At 39.4% G+C, this 24,970-nt stretch overlaps 2 protein-coding genes across 2 annotated transcripts in view; one reads left to right on the top strand and one right to left on the bottom strand.

The window, feature by feature from the left end:
* LOC134790518 (G-protein coupled receptor 179) overlaps window positions 1-24,970 on the top strand; it is a 63,433-nt gene that overhangs the window by 25,283 nt on the left and 13,180 nt on the right. The window lies entirely within an intron of this gene.
* LOC134790381 (lactase/phlorizin hydrolase-like) lies at window positions 4,142-18,367 on the bottom strand. Its single transcript, XM_063761149.1, has 11 exons — window positions 18,351-18,367; window positions 17,258-17,394; window positions 16,471-17,144; window positions 16,083-16,391; window positions 15,087-15,325; window positions 14,246-14,402; window positions 6,282-6,420; window positions 5,489-6,162; window positions 5,103-5,411; window positions 4,553-4,791; window positions 4,142-4,320 (listed from the first exon to the last, which is right to left on the bottom strand). Exons 1-11 carry the CDS (start codon window positions 18,365-18,367, stop codon window positions 4,161-4,163), a joined length of 3,054 nt encoding a protein of 1,017 aa, XP_063617219.1. The 3' UTR covers window positions 4,142-4,160.

The raw sequence follows: 24,970 nt of genomic DNA, 5'->3' as shown, positions 1-24,970 counted from the left end.
ACAATTGTGCAAACTTTTGTATGGACTGTGTTCGAGCCGCTATAGTTTAGTATCCAAATTTCCTAAGAGATGGCGTTGTTACAAACGCAAACTAGGTAACAGTAGTTCATCGTAGAATATACATATATAACTGTCAAATATGAGAATAAATGATTGGTATTGGTATCTTAGCAACTTATTCAAACAAAGTGGTCCTTCGAGTTGAGAAGTGAAGTGACTTAAGTGACATAGACAGTGCATTCAAAAGTGAACTTTAATTACAGTACAATAGAACCTAATATTGAACTTAAGTGTCAGTGACTTAGAACATTTAGAAATATTTCAAGAAGCCGTCAGTCAAAATTACAAAATTAAAATTAAAGATTTCGCGAAGATAAGATAAATAAAATATATGTTCAGACCTACGAGTAAACTCAGAAAATTCGCCGCTATAAATCAGTGCTATTTACAAGATCAGAATTTATTGAGTTGGAAAAAATAAGATTTCACAAATAGAAGAATAGAACACGTCAACATTTTTTCCATGTCAAATAAAACAATCATGATTTCGGTGTGAATTTTCATAGTTTTAAAGAATAGTTATCTCAAAATGTCTCAAGAATTACCTGGTTTATTAGCCGAGCAAGAAAATATTTGTGGATTAATTCTCAAAGCGCAAGCGAACTTCAAGAAAACACCAAAAGCGAGATTAACAAGAGGGTACATCAAGACACGAAAAGAATCGATAGAACAATATTTTAGTCAGTTCGTAGCAAACAATCGAGCCTTGATTAAAATATCAACACGTCAGACAAAGCGAAGTACGAATATTTCAAAGACGATGTATATTCAGCATGTGAGGAAATGTTCCTAGATTTGAAAGCAGAGATGACAGACATGCTTGAAGGTTCGACGACGGGTTGCACGAGCAGCACTAATCCAACACCAAGCACAAGCAGGGACGACGTGAAGCTACCGAAAATAGATATTGCGAAGTTTACCGGTAACTATCAAGATTGGACTTCGTTTTACGACATGTTTACGTCACTCATCCACAACAAACAGAACTTGAGCAGCGTCCAAAAGATGCATTATTTAAAAAGCTACTTGTCTGGAGAACCTGCTCAACTGTTGGATCATCTAGCCGTCACTGAAACAAACTACGAATTGGCATGGCTCACGCTGCAGAACAGGCACAACAACAAGAGAGTTATAGTTAATTCCATCTTGAGCAAGTTGATGAATCAAAAGAAAATTCACACGGGCACTGCTAAAGCGATTCGAGAGATATTAGATACAACTATGGAGTGTCTTAATAAGCTGAAAGTACAAAACATTAATACAAGTTCATGGGATACACTTATTATACACATCATTGTTGAGAAGTTAGACGCCGAGACACATAAAGAGTGGGAGGAAGAAGCAAGTAACCTGAACCTCACAGAGTTACCTACAATGATCATGTTCAACAAGTTTTTAGAAAAGAGATTCCGAGTTTTAGAGATGATGCAACCTAGCCAAACAACGAACATGAACATGCAGAGTACCTACGGAAGCACCCAGAGAGAACCTAATGTCACTGTCGAGTCTAAGTCATTTCACGTGTCACCAGTCATCAAGTGTGGTTTTTGTAAGCAAGACCATCATTTGAATCAATGCAAAGAGTTCCAAGAGCTAAAACTAGAAAAGAAAACAGAGTTCATTCAAAACCAACAACTCTGCTTTAACTGCCTAATCCATGGTCATGCTGTCCGTTTCTGTAAGAGCAAGTTTTCATGTCAAAAGTGCGGAAGAAGACATCACACACTGTTGCACAACAATACGTACCAATCCAAAGAGAAAGAGCTCAAAGAAGAAACAAAACAAGAGATAGAAAGCAAAGATTTCAAGCGAGAGAGAGAAACTAAACAAGAACCCAAGCAAGACATGACAAATAAGAGAGAGATAGTTGCCCACCTAACAACAGGAAGCATGACAGGATTGTTATCTACAGCACAAATTAACGTGACGAACCATCAAGGAAGAGAATTCATATTAAGAGCTTTGTTGGACCCATGTTCTCAAGAGTCTTTCCTGAACGAGTCTGCAGCCCAAACTATGGGGCTTAAGAGAAAACGCGTAAACGGAAACGTATCAGGTCTTGATCAGATGAGCACACCCATTCGATTTGCTGCAGATATCGAGATTTCATCACGTCATAATCCTGAAAAAAAAAATGAGTATAACAACCTACATAGTAAAGCGGGTCACTAACATCATGCCTTCAGAGAAACTAACCATCGACAACTGGGTTCACCTAAGAGACTTACAACTAGCTGATCCGACTTACCACCAACCAAGTTCTATAGATATTCTATTGGGAGTAGAAGTTTACAACGAGATGATACAGCCTGGTCTGATCAAAGGCGTTCCAGGCTCTCCCATAGCTTTACAAACACATTTGGGATGGATTATATCAGGAAAAGTCACAGTCGGAACAGAACAAGAGCGAGAAGAGAAACCATTCATTAGTATGCATTTAAATGTCGAGTTGAACCATATGCTAAAGAGATTCTGGGAGCTAGAGACAATAGATGAAGAGCTAACAGCAGAAGAGATCGAAGTAGAAGAGTTATACGAGAAAGGAGTCATAAAAGAAGAGATAGCGTCAAACCGCTGGAGGTCTACTGAGATTGTTATGTGCGAGAGAAAACAAAGAGTAAGACAAAGAGAGAGGAAGATTCGCAGTTCATCTAACATCCGATTCATGGTCATTAGACAATCCTCTAATAGCCTCCACCTTCCAAATTTGAGAATTTGTCTCTGGAAGCCCTGGCAGTTCGAGTTTCTAAATCGAGTAAAAGAAAGGTGGAAGTGAAGACAGTATACACACGAGCTATCGAAGAGAAGACTTTTTGTTAGTAACTTTTAGTGATGTTTATTTTATTTTATTAAAAAATGACATTCTGTCATTTAGGCGGGAGTATGTTCGAGCCGCTATAGTTTAGTATCCAAATTTCCTAAGAGATGGCGTTGTTACAAACGCAAACTAGGTAACAGTAGTTCATCGTAGAATATACATATATAACTGTCAAATATGAGAATAAATGATTGGTATTGGTATCTTAGCAACTTATTCAAACAGACTGACGTTTATTTGTCATGGTTATTTGTACGTTACGTACAAAATAGCCATACATTGCGTCATGTACATTTTATCTTAGTTTGACTACCATTTCATATGTATGTATGTTATGTGTGTGTATGTATGTATGTATGTATGTATGTATGTATGTATGTATGTATGTATGTATGTATGTATGTATCTCTCAGTTACTTAAAGGTTAGCTGAAAGAGATCCCTTAACGGGATAAGTTCGCCTTTGTACACATTTACTGTACTCTCTCTCTGTGTTATGTACTTGTTTTGTGCAATAAAGTGTTTACTTACATACTAAGGTACTTACTACTTACATTTGACGTGCTCCTCCCCCGCAAAAATCGGCAGACTGTTTTGTACAGAAAATGACAGACAAGGCGCCTCACTAAATGCTCTAAGCCATATTTATTATTTTCACCCTATTAAGCAGTGAGAACATACCTAGAGGGACAGAGATAATAGAACCCAAGTATATCGAACTTGTATTAGACCCCGCATGTTGAAATGACATTTGACTATAAAGGTCACTTGAATGTCATTTTGTCTCACTCAGTGAGCAAAATCGCATTTTGCTCACTAAGTGTGTCTCACTCAGTGAGCAAAATGCGATATTGCTCACTGAGTGAGACAAAATGACTCAGTGAGCAAAATCGCATTTTGCTCACTGTTTTTAAGAAGCAAAGTACCCTTGTTCGAGCTGCTGAGGTGAAAAATTTTGTGTACTACACGAGATCAAAGTTATTTACATCTCGTGCGCTTTTGAATCCCTTACTACGCTCAAGATTCTAAATTAGATTCACTCGCTACGCTCGTGAATCTATTATAGAATCTTTCGCTTGCACGGGACTCAAAATAAGCACTCGAAGAAATATCAAACTTTGATCTCTTGTTGTACAAATAACTATAGGTAAGTATAGTGAGTTACTTACTGCTGCTTCGACACTACAAATACTTTTATAAATGAACATAACACAACTACACTAAACAAACAAACAAAAAACAAATTAGTCATTCATATTTTATTTAAGTTTGAGATCAATCAATCAATGTCCTTCGTCGATAGTCATGACAGTAGCGGTGGGTTCGTAGTCGGGGTTGAGGGTGCGCGAACGGACTATTTCCTTGTAGACGAAGGCGGACTTGCGGGGGGTGCGTGTTCGAGCCGGGTTCGTGTAGTCCACCTCGTACAAACCATATCGCTCTCTACCAAAGTGATAAAAAAAATTACTAAGTACGTAGAACGGACGAACACTGATTGAAGGATTGAGTGTTATTCTTTTTAGTAGTCAGTATAGCCACTAATAGTCTGAATAGGCTGCTTGTAGTTGTAAAATAATTTATATTTAATTTATAAAAAAACAGATAAGTACTTATAGGGCAAATGTCACGATTATGACGAATATATGAACCTATACTATTAATATTACAAACTTACATGTAGCCCTGCATCCATTCGAAGTTGTCCATGATGCTCCAGGCGGTGTAGCCCCTGACGTCGGAGCCGTCGTCGATCGCGTCCAGCATGGCGTCCAGGTAGCCCCTGTAGTACTGCACGCGGTCGTCGTCCTCCAACCCTCCCAGCGTTGCGAAACCGTTCTCCGTGATGTACACCGGCGGGTTGTTGTAGTCCTTCCTTATCTTAGTTAAGATCTTGTAGAATCCCCAAGGCGTGTACTAAAATTGATTGTATTTTTCATAATTTGACCAAAATTTCAAAGACTCGGAAAGAAAATTCAATGATTCCAGCGAATCGCGCGCGTCGCGCCGTCATCGTCAGGGAGCGGGGTGAGTAGGTAATGATAATAGTACTTACACCCGTTTTGTTTTTGTTGTAGTCGCATTGCTTAACTACACGCGTGATAATCTCAATAGTCGCGTTGTATGATGCAGGCTCACCTAAAGGACACTACTGGTATAATAATAAATTATTCAAAGCCAGACAATTTATTATACCTCTTCGGTAGGAAAGTGTAAAAGCAACTTACTTTAACTTTACCTGATGCTCCAAATGTCCAATCTTCTAAAGTGTATGTAATTGCATTTATGTCATCCCAGAAAGAAGGAGTGGCGTGATATCCGCGTACAGTTTCATTTCTGTACGTTAATGTCGAATAGTAATGATTCAGACAGAAGTAGTCTGATGTCCCGCGAACATATGCCTTTTCCTCTTCGGTGAATGCGGGTAATCTGGATTTAGGATACCCTTGCAGAGCGCTCTTGGCAGCTATGTTTTCAACCATTTCATGTGGATAACCACCGTTTTCCGAGAAAATAGGATGAGCATATTGGCCCCACTGAGAAAAAACACAATGTGTTAAAATATTGTAAGTACTTAAGTATTAAGTTTTTTAAAATATGGTCAAAACCTTACATCAAATTGGTTGGCATCTTCAGCGGCTTGAACATGTTCCATGTTATTTTCATCTTCAGGCTCATACCAAGTGGAGCTCAACGTAATACTGACGGTGCCGCTCTGTTTTGATCTGTACTCTTCGTCATACATATGCCAAGTTTTTGCGTGTGACATAAGTATATTCCTAGAGCATAAATACTCTGCTATTCCTTTGATATTTAGTCGCGGCGCCATAGTCACGTCACCGTAACCGGGACGGCAGGTAGCGTGTGGCTCATTGAAAGTGATCCAGAACTTGACCCGATCTCCGAATAACTCGAATGCAGTACGAGCGTAGTCGGCGAACCAGTCAACAATGTTAGGGTTCGTCCAACCGCCCATTTCCTGCAGCTTTTGAGGCAAATCCCAATGGTACAGTGTAACCATAGGTGTTATATTATATTTTAGCATTTCGTTGATGTAGTTATTGTAAAATTCCACGCCTGCCGGGTTTATTTGATCGGGAAAGCTGGTGGGCATTATTCGAGTCCAAGACAGAGAAAATCTGTAGAAATCGATTCCAAGTTCTCTCATCATCTCTACATCTCTTTTATATAAATGGTACGAGTCGTCCGCGATGTCTCCATTGGAGCAATCTTTAATTGCACAAGGATCGGTATGAGTTAAATGGTCCCAAATGTTTTCCGATTTCCCTGTAAGAAATGAAAGGTACGTTGAGCCTTATAAGTCTAACAGCGAGAAACAGCGTAATACTCTTTTAACTGTCATTAGGTACCTAATTAAGTTACGTTTAATCGAGCACATAGCGTACCATCTTCAACCCAAGCGCCCTCTATTTGGTAGGAAGCAGTGGCCGTTCCGAACACGAACCCGTCGGGAAACTTGCGTGGCTCGTGCCGACTGCCGGCCGATTTGCCTTCGGCCATGACAAGCAATACTGAACTTAAACTGAAAATCAAATGTATAAGTGTACAATAATACATCATACATAATCATCATACGTAAATTTAAAATCAAGGCCATATTAATGTAGATTATTAGTTACCAAGCGGACCCCAAAATGCCGGGACAACGCGAGGAAGACGATGACCCAGTACGGCACTCTCTCTTATGAAAATCCCAAAAGTATGATCCCCATTGATTTACAAAACAAGAAATGGAAACAACTCGTCAATATTTCCTTCCTTTTTCTAAAACCAGATTTCCTATTTCTAAAACCAGAACCAAAAAGTTATAAATAATGATATGTAGGTTGCATACCACGGTATGCATTAAAGGGTAACACAGCTTTCTTCCGGTTGAAACTTTGAAGCTAAGAACCCGTTACACTTGCTATTCATACCATACCTACCTAAATAAATAAAGTAGGAAATATTATAAGATTTTTAATACTCACAAAAGGCGTGCTTTCCACATTTTACTATTCTCAAACGTCTTATAAAGATGTCTCCATTGGCACAGTGCTTATATATTGCTAGATAAGAACACAATTTCTCCAAATATAAGACACTATCATTTCAACGATTGATAAAACGGCCGAAGATCATATGTGCATCATATTATCTGAAGTGTTTAAATAACAGATGATAGGACTTGTCACCTGCAATACTATGTTACACAACGAAGGCCGCAAAAATATCTGACACGATCTTAAGGTAACGGGCCCCAAGTTCGTGTTAGTACGTTATTTCGTTAGTTTTGTTTCTGGCGCAAATAATAAGGAATTTAAATATTTTTTATTCAAATTATACATATGAAAAAAATCAGTATTATTTAATCTCTTCAATAAAATAATAACCAATATTTTAGTGATTAAACTGAGAGTAATACGACGGTCGAAACTGTCAGATGGCCGCGAACAGCTGTGTTGTATGCGTGCACTTTTTTTAGGCGTAAGGTGCGCGCTCTCACTTGTTAAGCTTATAGGAAGGAAAAGCTAAACCCATTCGAATAAAAGGTTTTGGGAGTGTTTCTGTGGGTTCCTTAGTAATTGATTTGATAAGAAAAAATATTTAATATATGCATAGAAATACCTTAAAATTGCAATAAATCGACTCACGAAATAGCGGTCATTTTATTTTACGTGTATCTCCCATTTCGTGCCACTAACGAATCAAGGATTTTCTAGATACATTTTGAGTTCTTGTTTTGACATTGGAAATGTCTTTTCGTTCGCTCCAGTATACGGTCCGATTTCACGAAAAAGTGCGATCCCCTTATATCTCGGAAAGTTGTGAAGATATGATATTAAAAAATAGGCTCAAAAGACGCATAATCACGAGAGCTGTACGGTGCAAAAATAATTATTCGAGAAAGTCAAAAACAATAAAAAGTTATGGTCGAAATAGTGAAAATAAAATTCAATTTTTTCCGAATTTTTGATTTTGGTGCTCGATAATTTGGAAACGAAGAATGATATCAAAAATTTGAGAAAAACGGCTCTGGAAAATTTAGTCAGCTACAATTTGAGCCTAAAACAAAGACGATCGGGTTAAGGGTTTGCCCTGTAGCCTAACCTTAAAATAGTCAAAAAGTCAGAACGACATTTTTCACAGGACATTTATGACTTCATGTTTCGCAGAGTTCGTTATCGGTGTTTGTTGTGAATTATCGGGATTATGACGGCAGAATAACACTTGCACTGCGTGGGCTTTCAAAATCGCTGCAGATTTTTCTTGGTCTAACTCTATCTATCCTGTTTGAGACGGGCGTATATAACGCACTATTCGACAATCTATGCATTCTTGTGGTGGTGGAAATAGAGATAGAGGCAGAGGTAGAGGTAGAGGCAGAGGCAGAGGCAGAGGCAGAGGCAGAGGCAGAGGCAGAGGCAGAGGCAGAGGCAGAGGCAGAGGCAGAGGCAGAGGCAGAGGCAGAGGCAGAGGCAGAGGCAGAGGCAGAGGCAGAGGCAGAGGCAGAGGCAGAGGCAGAGGCAGAGGGAGAGGGAGAGGGAGAGGGAGAGGGAGAGGGAGAGGGAGAGGGAGAGGGAGAGGGAGAGGGAGAGGGAGAGGGAGAGGGAGAGGGAGAGGGAGAGGGAGAGGGAGAGGGAGAGGGAGAGGGAGAGGGAGAGGGAGAGGGAGAGGGAGAGGGAGAGGGAGAGGGAGAGGGAGAGGGAGAGGGAGAGGGAGAGGGAGAGGGAGAGGGAGAGGGAGAGGGAGAGGGAGAGGGAGAGGGAGAGGGAGAGGGAGAGGGAGAGGGAGAGGGAGAGGGAGAGGGAGAGGGAGAGGGAGAGGGAGAGGGAGAGGGAGAGGGAGAGGGAGAGGGAGAGGGAGAGGGAGAGGGAGAGGGAGAGGGAGAGGGAGAGGGAGAGGGAGAGGGAGAGGGAGAGGGAGAGGGAGAGGGAGAGGGAGAGGGAGAGGGAGAGGGAGAGGGAGAGGGAGAGGGAGAGGGAGAGGGAGAGGGAGAGGGAGAGGGAGAGGGAGAGGGAGAGGGAGAGGGAGAGGGAGAGGGAGAGGGAGAGGGAGAGGGAGAGGGAGAGGGAGAGGGAGAGGGAGAGGGAGAGGGAGAGGGAGAGGGAGAGGGAGAGGGAGAGGGAGAGGGAGAGGGAGAGGGAGAGGGAGAGGGAGAGGGAGAGGGAGAGGGAGAGGGAGAGGGAGAGGGAGAGGGAGAACACAAAATAAAAACTTATACAGAGAAACATAAAAAAGAAAAAGTGCCACGAAATGGTCTCACCTCAGCATGTTGCTGGCGGCTGCTAGCAGATAGCTGATGCTGAACCCTGGCAGTACCTAGTGGAGCTCGGGTTTAATACAACATAAACACACGCTGTTTTGGTCATCGGACTCGTCTCGATGAGCACTTAGGAGAGTAGTACCCAAGATAGAGCTGATGCTGAACCCTGGCTGTACCTAAAGGAACTCAGGTTTGTTGCAACATAGGCACACGCTGTTTTGGTCATCCGACTCGTCTTGATGAGCACTTAGGAGAGTAGTACCCAAGATAGAGCTGATGCTGAACCCTGGTTGTACCTAGCGGAACTCAGGTTTGGTGCAACATAGGCACACGCTGTTTTGGACACCCGATTCGTCATGATGAGCATTACCCAAGATAGCTGATGCTGAACCCTGGTAGTACCTATTGGATTGGTCATCTCTCGTCGCGTCAAACTGCTGTCAAGAAAATTTCATATCTTGCAGCAAATGGGCCGCTGCCGATCACCACTTCTCGAGTTGACTACGGATTTGCCGTGTAATAATTTTCGTGCACTTTGAACATTACTATATCCTACTTATTAATCGAAAAATGAAATATGTACCTATACTTATGTGCCACGGCGACAATTATTCAAACTTCGATACGCGTGTGGAAATTTTGCAATTTGTTTGTTCACATGCGTTATGTCCAGTATACTTGTGTTAGTCTAAGAATAAAATAATTATCATTCAACGTTGTAGTTTTATTTTGTAACTTTTTCCTTATCCAGACTTTCTCGTCGCTCAGCGACAATATTTTTTTGAATTCCGTAGATTCATTTCCAATGTGCTCGATAGTCGTGTGAGGCACGAAATCTGTGAATTTTTAAATACATATAACGACGAAGATAATTAAAAAAATAAATTAGAAAACAATTAATGTATTTCATGAAGTTTCGTATGAGCGAAATTCGGTATATGTTTTTTTCACTAGAATTCTCATAAAACGAGTTTGAATGTGACCCGAATTAAATTTTTTAAGGTACATTCCACGAATATTCTCATATTAACTACTAGCACAATTTTATTTATAAGTAATTCAATTTATTTGATTTATTTTTGTGTATATTTAGTGTATAAGATAGTTATTTTTTTTGTAAATATATATTTATTAATTGATAGAAGAAAGATTTAATATTTATTAAATCCATAGTAAAGTACCCATATGGTTTACAAAGTCTTAATTCAACCATTAAAGTCGACGAGTACAAAAAACTTTAAGCTATAGCTGGTCAAGCAGATCTTGTCACTAGAAAAAGGCGGCAAATTTGAAAAATGTAGGCGCGACGGCGTCTCATAGAAAATTTGAATTTCGCGCCTTTTTCTACTGACACGATCTGCTTGACCAGCTATAGCTCTCAATTTAACATTTTTTTTAAATATTATTTTTAATTTGACCTTACAATTACTCGTAAGTAGGTAAGACCGTTAAATATTTTTTCTACTCCCGTACTTTTATTTGTCATTTAAAGGGTCGTGCACACACCTTTAAAACCCTACCTTATGGGTCAAACAGATCACTGTGTTATGTCTTTCCTGTAGACATACACAAGGGTTAAGGGCTATAAAGGTTAATTTTCTTATTTAACCCTTATCCACGTGAAAAGGTCCTCCTTTTATTTAGAGAACTATGATAAAATCATTGCTTACATGCCCACAAGCTGTTAACTATTGCCCACAGGAGAGAAAACTAGTGTGTTATCGCGAACAGTGCATTTTTCTCTCCTGTGGGCAATAGTTAACAGCTTGTGGGCATGTAAGCAATGATTTTATACTAGTTCTCTAAATAAAAGGAGGACCTTTTCACGTGGATAAGGGTTAAATAAGAAAATTTACCTTTATAGCCCTTAACTCTTGTGTATGTCTACAGGAAAGACATAACACAGTGATCTGTTTGACCCTTATAGTTGTCAAGACAAGTCTTTAGTCTATTCCCCAAAAAATAATTTGTAAAAAGAACGCAGTATCTTTTTGGCGATTTTACGATACTTCGTGTAATGACCACTTAAAAAATATTGAATGAAATACAGTGTTGCCAACCTTATTTTAAATGTCATCTCTGACAAATAAGTGAACCATAGACATGTTTTTTTTTAATTTCATTCATTCTTTCCCCACCCCTAGCCTCCATTTTTGCTACTTCTTGAATTGAAATATTTGTTAAATTTACAATTTTATTTCAAAGTAAGTGCTCGGTCGTAGAAAAAGTATTGTATGCAACGTTGTTTAACTGAGTCAAAAAATACTCGTGGCTTCGGCTTCGCCTCAAATTGTTACTCACGCCACTCGCCTTTTTTGACCTCTCTTAAACAACGGTTGCATAAAATACTATAAAATATTATCAGCAAATTATCACCAATTACTCTAAGAAAATTTATTCCGAAACAGGGGACACGAATTCACGAACTTAGGAGCTGAGCTAAATTTGTATCACGAAATGGGGGCCAAATAAGAGGTTCATGAAAAAATTAATATAAAAAAAAGTTTCAACTAAAACCCTATAGTTTATACATTAAATTATTAACAAAGAACTAATATAACTTACTCGAAAGCTTTCAAGCAGTGGCGGATTTGCCCTAAGGCCAAGTAGGCCCGGGCCTAGGGCGGCAAGTTTATTGGGGGCGACAAATTGTAATAAAAAATTCGCTGATCATAACAAGAAATAACTCAAAATGTAGTCGATATGATGGGTGCTGAGAAAGGGGCGGGTACAGGGCCAGGGGCCTAGGGCGGCAAAGACTGCAAATCCGCCACTGCTTTTAAGGTATTGATATGCTTAGTAATATTTAAAAAAAAATATACAAACTCTCAAGAGCCTTAACCTGCCGAAACAGGGGCCCTTTACCTTATTTGTATAGCCATAAGAGCGTGTCACATATTTTTGCGGCCTTCAAAGAATAATATATTATTGCAGGTGACTGTACATAATTCAGTAACGGGTTGCGAGGCGTAAAGCTAAGAATAGAAAGTGGCATTTCTTGACTGCAGTCAGCTGACAAATAAAATCCTTAACAATTTCAGAACAAGAAATTAAAATCAGAATCGGGCTCCGGGCAGTGTAGGTATTACGGGACATGTGAGGAGTGTCTTTTCAAAATGGCTTATTTTGTTAGGAGGAAAGCTGCTGCCTAGTGCGATTATGAATCGTAGGATGTACCGTCTATCGTCATCACTCACTTAGGGTAGGGCCGGTACAGACGGACTGCAACTTGTATCGGAACTGCACGCCGACGTTGCAGTTGGCGTGCAGTCGGCGTGCAGTTCCCTTACCTACCGAGTTGCAATCGGGTTGCAGTCCGTCTGTATCGGCCTTTAAAGATCAGTATTTTCTGTAACCTTAAAGTCGCTTTCGTAAAGCCTGATGCCTAGTAGCCGTTTAAGAGAACGAGAAGGAATACCGAAAAGTAGACGTTAGTCCCATGGGTTACGATTACGAAGGAGTAAAATAAACGATACAAATGTGTCACCGATGAGTGATGACGAAAATTCGTAAACGAATGTACGAATTACGTTATACTTATGCCTAATACCTAGCGACGAAATTTGACGCGTAAAGCGACGAGGAACGTTTTAAGTTAAGTAAAAGTTTGTCAGTCACGTATGTTTGAAATATACCCCGCCGAGTGTGGCTCGGGGCTTAAGGCTTGGCCACATACAGAGCGCGACGCAGCGCCGCGTCCACGCCGCGCGACCGCGGCACATGCTAACAGGTTACCGACGTCAAACAGACTGCGTCCCGCCGGTATCACGCCCCGCTTCTGTCGCGCCCCGCGCCGCGCGGCCCATTGCGTCCGCGCGGCGCGTGCGCAGCGCTGCGCCGAGCGAACGCGGCGGCCCGCCGCGTCGCGCAAGGTCACGTCAGTAGGATCGGACGTAGGCAGCGAGCGGTGCGCCGCGTTCCCGCGCGGCCGCGCCGCGTTCACGCGCGCCTTGAGGGCGTGTTGAGAGCGTGAGGCCGGCGCGATCGGCGCGCGCCCTGTTTGACCAGGCTTCGCGTCGGCATCACGCGGCGCGGACGCGGCGCTGCGTCGCGCTCTGTGTGTGGCCAAGCCTTTAAGCCGCTCGCGCCGATAAACATTCAAGTGATTTTCGCAAAAGTGTATTATTTTCTCCACGTGTAATTTAAGCGAGAAATGAATTTTGGGCTTAGGTTTGTCGATTGAAATAAACTAAATAAATGATGACTCACGCTAGACCGGGTCGTGCCCGGGCCGGTGCGTCCGACATGTCATTTTCTATGACGGCTGATTGGTGACTACGTGGTGCTTGCCATAGACAACGACGCGCCGGATGCTCCGGCCCGGCGCCGGCCCGGTCTAGTGTGAAACCTTAATGGCCACATCTTGGAACGGCTACTTAACTTAATCTAGATATTTATTGATTTAAAATAGGCTTGCAAAAGTGACCCAATATCTCAAGAGTGTTCTTTATTTTATACGGCATGGGTCATATGGGTTACTATTTTTTTTAAACTTTGCGTAAACAAATAAATTGTTTAAAAACGTTGCGTACGTTTTATAACGCCTTTCTTTAAATTGTATAATCTAGTACGTAATGATTTAATGAAACTACACAATATTTCTGAAGTTGCCTGCCCGCTTGGCGCAGACCCTTTATTTGATTGCGCGAGTATTTGCCGCGCTATATCGTAGCCACGTAGCATTGTTTTCCCGCTATTTAGCGAAAACTTTTCGTGGCGCTAACCATGTATTTTAAATTGGTATCAATATCAATTTAAAATACGTTTACATTGATATATTTATTTTGTAATGTGATATGATATGGCAATTTCCTCAGCATTTTATCAACAAGCATTGGGGGATGCTCTAGTTAACTTTATAGGCACTTTCTTTAGTACCAACTGAAAAAGTACATCGTTATCTACCTACCTACTAACTAGGGATTGCAAATCGACAAACAGTTTCAAAAGTAAAAAATTTAGTAGAGTGAGTTTTTAATTATAGTGTTGTTACATGTCCAAATTTTCCAAGACGTCTTTTGTTAGACGCTCTATAAACTAGGAAACTAAACAAAAAACAAATTAGTCAGTTATTCATATTTTATTTAAGTTTGAGATCAATCAATGTCCTTCGTCGATAGTCATGACAGTAGCGGTGGGTTCGTAGTCGAGGTCGAGGGTGCGCGAACGGACTATTTCCTTGTAGACGAAAGCGGACTTGCGGGGGGTGCGCGGCCGAGCCGGGTCCGAGTAGTCCACCTCGTACAGACCAAACCGCTCTCTGCCAAAGCGATCAGAAAAATAAATAAAAATACTAAGTAGACCGGACAAACATTTCTGTTCTCCAAATGGATTTTTTTACAATAAATAGGAAATACTAACCTTACCTCCTATTGTTAACAAGTTTCTGTCCAAAAAAAAAGAATTACATACTTTTTACTGACTGTACTCTTCTCATTAACTCGTCTATCAAGTACCTTTCGAGACCTTTGTAATGAGCTTAGCCTCGGTGTTTGTGTTTTTCCATCGAGGAGTTCCTTTGGTTATATTGGTTATATGGTTCCTTCCGACTGAATCATCAGATCAGCTCCATGTTAGCATATTATTGCATTGTCGTCGGAATTGGTTTAAATTTTAGTTAATACAGTGAAGCTAAAGTGTGTAAAAACAGAATAATTTACACTCAATATTAGGGTAGGTAGGTCATAAATAAATTAGGTCTAAAATCAGGTAAGCAAATCGACCAAATTAAAATCAACCTAAATACTAAAAATTTGCAAAACAATCTAAATGAATAGTGCAATGGCAAATCAATGCATTGAAGATTTTAACAACAAATTATTTATTGTTAATAGGGATTGAAGGATTGGGTCTTATTTTTTTAGTAGTCATCAGTATACCCACTAATTAGTCTGAAATGTCACGATTACGACGAATATATTTATAGTACTTAGGTATTACTTACGTGTAGCCCTGCATCCATTCGAAGTTGTCCATGATGCTCCAGGCGGTGTAGCCCCTGATGTCGGAGCCCTCGTCGATGGCGTCCAGCATGGCGTCCAGGTAGCCCCAGTAGTACTGCACGCGGTCCTCGTCCGCCAACCCTCCCAGCGTCGCGAAACCGTTCTCCGTGATGTACACCGGCGGGTTGTTGTAGTCCTTCCTTATCTTAGTTAAGATCTTGTAGAATCCCCAAGGCGTGTACTAGAATTGATTGTATTATTTAAAATTAGTCGAAAATTGCAGCGACTTGGAAAATAAACGCAACAAGTTTATTAGAACCTAGCGAGACCAGTTAGACGTTTTTAAAGGAGTAGATATGTAAGTATACATTGCTAGTATTGAGACAGTTGTAAAATATTATGGACGCAGTAGGTAAAAGGAACGGGTAAGGAGGAACGCAGATCCGGGTTCACTTAGGTACTCTGAAGGGGAAACGGACACCAAGTGCGCTCTCCTCGATAGCTACTCGCCCGTATCAATAGGAGGACCAGCTCATAACCACCTCCAATGCAAAACCAACAACCAATAAAATAATACATAATAATATATTAGCTAGGTACATGATCTGTAACACCATATTGTAACATCCCCATACTGTATCAATGCAAATAAATAATTTCTGATTTCTGATTTCTGATTTCGGATTTCTGATTACCTACTTAAGGTGATGGTACCAGTGCTCGACATGCTAATGCCCAATAGATGACTCCCTGCTGTCACCTCTATTGACAATGACTTAAGTTTCAAGATGACATGTACTGGGACCGCGTCGAGCACCAGTACCACCACCTTACTCGTGACGAGGTACTTGTAAAAAACCCGTCGTAAGAATATGGCTACGAAATACCTACGGTAGAAAAAGCGATAACACAAATTGCTTACTATTGGTATAAATTATTCAAAGGCAGACAATTGTTAATAGGTACCTTTACGGTAGAAAAGTGTAAAAGCAGCTTACTTTAACAAAATCTGATGCTCCAATTTTCCAATCATCTGTGTTGTATGTAATTGCATTCATGTCATCCCGGAAAGAAGGAGTGGCATGATATCCCTGTACAGTTTCATTTCTGTATACTAGTAACGAAGAGTAATGATTCAGGCCGAAGTAGTCGGATGTCCCGCGAACGTAAGCCTTTTCTTCTTCGGTGAATTCGGGTAATCTGGACTTGGAGTACCCTTGCGCCGCGCTCTTAGCAGCTATATTGTCCACCATTTCCTGTGGATAACCTCCATTCTCCGAGAAAATAGGATGAGCGTATTGGCCCCACTGTAAAGAAAAACAATGCGTTAAAAATAAGGTAGGCTTAAGTTTTTAAACAGTATTAATATACGAGCAAAGTCCTTACATCAAATTGGTTGGCATCTTCAGCGGCTTGAATATGATCCGGGTTGTTTTCATCTTCTGGTTCATACCAAGTGGAGCTTAACGTAATACTAACGGTGCCGCTCTGTTTCGATCTGTATTCCTCGTCATACATATGCCAAGTTTTAGCGTGTGACATAAGCATATTCTTCGAGCATAAATACTCTGCTACCCCCTTGATATTTAGTCGAGGCGCCATGGACACGTCACCGTAGCCGTAATAGCAGAATACGTGAGGCTCATTGAATGTGATCCAGAACTTGACTCTGTCTCCGAATAACTCGAATGCAGTACGAGCGTAGTCGGCGAACCAGTCAACAATGTTAGGGTTCGTCCAACCGCCCATTTCCTGCAGCTTTTGAGGTAAATCCCAATGGTACAGTGTAATCATAGGTGTTATATTATATTTTAGCATTTCGTTGATGTAGTTATTGTAAAATTCTACGCCTGCCGGGTTTATTTGATCGGGGAAGCTGGTGGGCATTAATCGAGTCCAAGACAGAGAAAATCTGTAGTAATCGATGCCAAGTTCCCTCATCATCTCTACGTCTCTTTTATATAAATGGTACGAGTCGTCCGCGATGTCTCCATTGGAGCAATCTTTAACAGCGCAAGGATCGGTATGAGTCAAATGGTCCCAAATGTTTTCCGATTTTCCTGTAAGAAATTAAAGATACGTTAAGCCTTTTAATTCTATAGCAGCGAGAAACCACGAAATGCTCATTTTGACTGTAGTGCGTTACATAGATTACGTTTAATTGAGCACATACCATCTTCATCCCAAGCGCCCTCTATTTGGTAGGAAGCAGTGGCCGTTCCGAACAGGAACCCGTCGGGGAACTTGCGTGGCTCGTTCCGACTGCCGGCCGATTTGCTCTCGGCTAAGACAAGCAACACTGCACTTAATCTAAAAATCAAATATGGACGTGTATATTCATCATAAATATACTGAAACTTAATGTCTGTAAATTGAACATTAATGCCAAGTTAATGTGAATAACAATTTTACCCAGTTCGGCACCCTTTTCCATCAATAATATACCTAAATTCAGTGTCTTTAAATTAATAAAAATAAAATCGTGTTAATATGAATTTTAATAATTAATACTTAGGACGGCTCCCTGTCCTATCAAATTTCATAAAGTATAGTCTCACCAGGAAGAATGCATAATATTTGGCATGCCATGCCATGAAAAAACTCGTCAAGTGGTTTAACACATAGATTTACACTGTGCTGCTAAATCACTGACAAGTTAAAGTCAAAAGCATTTTACAACATTACATAAATGACCCTGCAAGGGCGCAGCAAACTTTTGATAAAATAAAAAAAAAACTATTGAAATTGATTGGTATGTAAAATTGTATGAGATCACATTAATACTTAAGAACTAATTTACTTACATAGGTATCTAATTTTGCATAATATTAATTTACCATTTATTTTAATAAGTTAAGACAAAATTTTGTATTTAGATAGTTATTATTTATTTAGTTAAACCTTTGGGAAGCAAACAGGCAAAAACAACACAAATATTAAATCAGATAACACATTCACAAGCCACACAGTTTCCACTAATGAATAATAACAGTTATGTTGTTCAGAAACTAACATTAATACAATTTAAACTTAATTTAACATTAATTTAATATTACAATACGAGGAGTTAAACAGCAACGTTGCCCCCTTGTAAAACAAATAACTATTCTTATATGTAGGTATATTAGGCTGCATTCTACAGTAGGTAAGGTAGTTAGTATGCTGTTGAGTGAAACACAGTTTCTTATGGTTGGGTCTTTGAGCTAAATACCCATATACTACATATACCATGCCACAATAAAATAAAAACTAATGCTAATACTCACAGCAAGCCTTTCCACATTTTGCTGTTCAGCCGAACCTCCTATGAAGGGACCCCCACTGGCGTCGTGTTTATATATTGCTAGATAAGATCACAAATTTCTCACATATTGACACTATCGTTGTAAAGGTTGATAAAACGGTCAATGAGTGGATTACCGGTGTCACCTTTTACTTCACATTATCTAAAGTGTTTAAAAAACAACAGGTCTGAGGAGTTGTCGTCATAACATCTTTCATACAATCAACATAGTAACTTAGTAAGTAATCGGCATTTGTATCTGTGTCGAGCTGGCGAGTCGTGGAGCTTGTCAATTAATGCACCCCGTTGTTATTATATTTTTATTTTTCTTTGGGACTGGTTGGGATCATATCCGTTGATTCCGTTGCATTGTGTCAAAATAAAGAAGTCGGTTGTAATCGTTTAATATGGGATAATTATGTGGAATCTTCATATTAAGCAGTACAGTAACGGAAAATTGTTCTATTTTTTACTTACAAATATGGGCCATTATGGGGTAGGGTTAGCCAACAACGGACCACCGAAAATGTAGGCACGCGATGAGTCGATCAGGCGATTCCAATTTGCACACGGAACACACAATCTACACAGCGAACGTAACAGGAATACGAATTTGGATTGTACTACGTTTTCAAATTAAAAGGCGGAAAAGGTGAAATCAATAATTCCATTGGGATTCGTAACAAAATAATTATTTTTTCCATTTGTTCATCGAATAGGATCAATTTGAGCCTTTGCCACAAAGACAATTAAATTGAAAGGCATGGAGATTTATATTTATGTTCATTGTGATAAAGTCACGCATCTCAGTCTATGACCGATGGTACAGCGAGCTGCAATATTGCATGGACGAGCTGCAGCAAAATTTAAAGACGACCATGCAGTAGCTGTACCCGTTAGCTATATTAGCATTAGCTATAAGGTACGCAAACTAATATGTATATAAACATCAAACTTTCTATAAAAATAGGAAGTACTACCACGACACTGAACTTTCCACGAAATTTGCATGCATCACACATGTACACGTGTTAAGTCATTTCTGTCTTCAGTTGGCGGAGAAGACAATAATTTCCTTTTCAACTAAGTCTTGATAATGGTTGGCGGCACGCAAGTTGTACTCAAGATCATTCGGATTCCGGCGGTTATATTTTATTGCACCTTTCAGTGCGAACGACACCACCCATGCCAAGATGACAATCTTTTGCGCCGTAGCGAACGAAATGCCTCTCTCTTTCTCTATCGCACTATACTCCATATGGAAGCGTGATAGAGTGATATTAGCGTTTCGTTCGCTACGGCGCAAACGATTGTCTTCTTGGCTAGGCTACGTACTATGGACAACGTAAAACTTCGTAGCAAAGCTGGGCCTTGATAGTACGAGTATTTTACCTCTGTGAATCATAAAGAAGATTAGGTGCGTATTTAATGATATCACGAAACCAAAGTTGAAGGCAAGTTTTTGCCGCGGCGAAGTTCCAAAAGCTTGGGGCAGTTAATTGGAAATCCTCGTAGCGGTTTCGTCGGCACATTTTTTTGCTGCTCTGAAATTTGACTCTGATTTCTTTGGTTTGACCCAGATTTTAATACTATTTAATAGTACCTATTGTCCTTAATAGTACCTATTGTCCTTGTTTGCTGGGTATTTTGCATTTCATTTAAATTTATCTTTATTAGGTAGTAGGCACCTACCTATTTTTTTTGTTCATTGAAATTACCATCAATCCTATCCTTTTCACACTTGTTTCTGTTATTAGTTAGCATCGAAGTGACTTATATCATATCACGATATCACAAGTACAGAGACCACCGAAATATTAATAAATTAAAAAACTGTAGCGTAGACAACTTTACTAAAACTCGCCAGCTAGGGAATCACTGAAATAATTTCTGCGTTCTTCTGCTTTTAAATCGTCAGCTGAAATACCACGATAACATGCCACAGCCGTATTCAGCGGTCCTCTTTTGTTCATTGCAATTTTGACAGTTCAGCCGTGACATTTGTCATTTATTACGAAAGTTGCAATTTGATAGCCTGATAGAGGTCCGCCTAAGCTAACTATGGGAGTGTCATTATTTTAAACGTCATACCTAATAGCATTAATGATGATACCATATTGCAACACTTTGTTATTGCATATGTTATGCTGAGTAAACTTGGTCTGACTCTATCGCCTCGTCTGTTAATGTTTCGATTCCATAAAAGACACACCAAGATATAATTAAAATCCTTTTTAATGTAAGGCGAGATGTAAACATATCCTTGACGACTTTGACGTCGACTCTTCGTCGACTGTAGATACATAAAATAATCAACAATAATATCAACATTTTTTCAAAGTAATATTAAGAGACTAAGGTACCTGTATAAAAAAGCTCTAAGTACTTTAGTGGGTAGCTGAAAATCTTCCTAAAAATTTTATTCATCTGCCCTCCTGCGATTTAAGTGATGTTAATTTGCAAATAGTCACCCGAGACCTCCTCCCCCTCATTTAATAGATTTAAAAGCCTTTTGCAATTAAGGTGACACACTGTCTCTTCCCGACATTCATCAAGAAAGTACTTGGGACGAGTGCGCATTTATAATCGTTGGATATCTATAAGAGAGTAGGTATAGGTAATTTATTTAGATGACTATAGTAGTATATAATATATGACACTAAAAGTAGGTATAGCTCTAAAGTATAATGGTATGGTATATACTTAGCTAATATAATAAAAACCGGCCAAGTGCGAGTCGGACTCGCGCACGAAGGGTTCCGTACCATTACGCAAAAACGACAAAAAAAGACACGTTTGTTGTTGTTTTTAGTATTTGTCGTTATAGCGGCAACAGAAATGCATCATCTGTGAAAATTTCAACTGCCTAGCTATCACGGTTCATGAGATACAGCCTGGTGACAGACTGACGGACAGACAGACAGACGGACAGTGGAGTACCCTTTGGGTACGGAACCCTAAAAAGATAAAAGGATAAAAGTTATATAACGAGTCAGTTGCTGATAGTGAATAACGTGTACTTTGTTTGTCCTTCATATTGCTGAATTCAGAAAACGGTTTCTGACATCCTAAGACTAAGACTCCTTAAACTCAGAACTTGGGCTGGGCCATATTATAATAACAAAGAAAACCATTTCTTTATTATTATATTAGCTAAGTATATACCATACCATTATACTTTAGAGCTATACCTACTTTTAGTGTCATATATTATATACTACTATAGTCATCTAAATAAATTACCTATACCTACTCTCTTATAGATATCCAACGATTATAAATGCGCACTCGTCCCAAGTACTTTCTTGATGAATGTCGGGAAGAGACAGTGTGTCACCTTAATTGCAAAAGGCTTTTAAATCTATTAAATGAGGGGGAGGAGGTCTCGGGTGACTATTTGCAAATTAACATCACTTAAATCGCAGGAGGGCAGATGAATAAAATTTTTAGGAAGATTTTCAGCTACCCACTAAAGTACTTAGAGCTTTTTTATACAGGTACCTTAGTCTCTTAATATTACTTTGAAAAAATGTTGATATTATTGTTGATTATTTTATGTATCTACAGTCGACGAAGAGTCGACGTCAAAGTCGTCAAGGATATGTTTACATCTCGCCTTACATTAAAAAGGATTTTAATTATATCTTGGTGTGTCTTTTATGGAATCGAAACATTAACAGACGAGGCGATAGAGTCAGACCAAGTTTACTCAGCATAACATATGCAATAACAAAGTGTTGCAATATGGTATCATCATTAATGCTATTAGGTATGACGTTTAAAATAATGACACTCCCATAGTTAGCTTAGGCGGACCTCTATCAGGCTATCAAATTGCAACTTTCGTAATAAATGACAAATGTCACGGCTGAACTGTCAAAATTGCAATGAACAAAAGAGGACCGCTGAATACGGCTGTGGCATGTTATCGTGGTATTTCAGCTGACGATTTAAAAGCAGAAGAACGCAGAAATTATTTCAGTGATTCCCTAGCTGGCGAGTTTTAGTAAAGTTGTCTACGCTACAGTTTTTTAATTTATTAATATTTCGGTGGTCTCTGTACTTGTGATATCGTGATATGATATAAGTCACTTCGATGCTAACTAATAACAGAAACAAGTGTGAATAGGATAGGATTGATGGTAATTTCAATGAACAAAAAAAATAGGTAGGTGCCTACTACCTAATAAAGATAAATTTAAATGAAATGCAAAATACCCAGCAAACAAGGACAATAGGTACTATTAAGGACAATAGGTACTATTAAATAGTATTAAAATCTGGGTCAAACCAAAGAAATCAGAGTCAAATTTCAGAGCAGCAAAAAAATGTGCCGACGAAACCGCTACGAGGATTTCCAATTAACTGCTCCAAGCTTTTGGAACTTCGCCGCGGCAAAAACTTGCCTTCAACTTTGGTTTCGTGATATCATTAAATACGCACCTAATCTTCTTTATGATTCACAGAGGTAAAATACTCGTACTATCAAGGCCCAGCTTTGCTACGAAGTTTTACGTTGTCCATAGTACGTAGCCTAGCCAAGAAGACAATCGTTTGCGCCGTAGCGAACGAAACGCTAATATCACTCTATCACGCTTCCATATGGAGTATAGTGCGATAGAGAAAGAGAGAGGCATTTCGTTCGCTACGGCGCAAAAGATTGTCATCTTGGCATGGGTGGTGTCGTTCGCACTGAAAGGTGCAATAAAATATAACCGCCGGAATCCGAATGATCTTGAGTACAACTTGCGTGCCGCCAACCATTATCAAGACTTAGTTGAAAAGGAAATTATTGTCTTCTCCGCCAACTGAAGACAGAAATGACTTAACACGTGTACATGTGTGATGCATGCAAATTTCGTGGAAAGTTCAGTGTCGTGGTAGTACTTCCTATTTTTATAGAAAGTTTGATGTTTATATACATATTAGTTTGCGTACCTTATAGCTAATGCTAATATAGCTAACGGGTACAGCTACTGCATGGTCGTCTTTAAATTTTGCTGCAGCTCGTCCATGCAATATTGCAGCTCGCTGTACCATCGGTCATAGACTGAGATGCGTGACTTTATCACAATGAACATAAATATAAATCTCCATGCCTTTCAATTTAATTGTCTTTGTGGCAAAGGCTCAAATTGATCCTATTCGATGAACAAATGGAAAAAATAATTATTTTGTTACGAATCCCAATGGAATTATTGATTTCACCTTTTCCGCCTTTTAATTTGAAAACGTAGTACAATCCAAATTCGTATTCCTGTTACGTTCGCTGTGTAGATTGTGTGTTCCGTGTGCAAATTGGAATCGCCTGATCGACTCATCGCGTGCCTACATTTTCGGTGGTCCGTTGTTGGCTAACCCTACCCCATAATGGCCCATATTTGTAAGTAAAAAATAGAACAATTTTCCGTTACTGTACTGCTTAATATGAAGATTCCACATAATTATCCCATATTAAACGATTACAACCGGGTTCTCTCAACAGGGTTCCGTACCATTACGCAAAAACGACAAAAAAAGACACGTTTGTTGTTGTTTTTAGTATTTGTCGTTATAGCGGCAACAGAAATGCATCATCTGTGAAAATTTCAACTGCCTAGCTATCACGGTTCATGAGATACAGCCTGGTGACAGACTGACGGACAGACAGACAGACGGACAGTGGAGTACCCTTTGGGTACGGAACCCTAAAAAGATAAAAGGATAAAAGTTATATAACGAGTCAGTTGCTGATAGTGAATAACGTGTACTTTGTTTGTCCTTCATATTGCTGAATTCAGAAAACGGTTTCTGACATCCTAAGACTAAGACTCCTTAAACTCAGAACTTGGGCTGGGCCATATTATAATAACAAAGAAAACCATTTCTTTGTTATTATAATATTTAATTTATCAGTCTCATTAATTGCCTGATTTACACACACACTAAATTCAGTGTTCCTAAAAAAGTTAGGAAGGGTAGATTGTAGGTAATTAAATAAAGTGACACATTATGCTAAAAGCGGAAATTTGGTACCTACTGAAATAATTGCAAGGCATTTATTTGTCAGACCAAGAACGTTTTTGATTCATTCAAAACAAATAGGGCATTGGTAACTTGGACTTTCTGGTTAGAATGGTGCTATTGGTTCTTAGGTCAGTGGCATACAGTACCTGAGATCCGACATATCAGAAAAGCTTTAACTCAGCTACGATTTTTATTGAAGAAAACCTCTTTCAATGTTGGCTAAAACTGTTAGCCCGAATTAAAACGAATACAATTGATATTGATACCGCATTTCCCAAATTCAGCTCTGGAATTTAATTTGACGCTACGGTGGAACACACAACACAAATAACTATATAAACCTACATTAGTTTTGCGACACGGGTGATATGGGTTACATTTTTAATTTAGGTACCTACATACTACTCTGAAAAAGAAGGAAGTAATTTGTACAAAAGAGATCGTAGTCGGGTTAAAGTTTTGCAATACTTTGCTTATTCAAGTAAGAAAATGCTGCAGACATAACATAACATGTACATAACTAACAAATATGGACTGTAATTTTGGTCTGAAATAAATATATATTGATTGATTGATAACTTTAAACAATATACTAAC

This window comes from Cydia splendana, chromosome 5, assembly GCF_910591565.1.
Source record: "Cydia splendana chromosome 5, ilCydSple1.2, whole genome shotgun sequence".
Lineage (NCBI taxonomy): Eukaryota > Metazoa > Arthropoda > Insecta > Lepidoptera > Tortricidae > Cydia > Cydia splendana.
The sequence above is the reverse complement of the archived record's forward strand: the minus strand, read 5'-3'. Positions and strand labels throughout refer to the sequence as shown.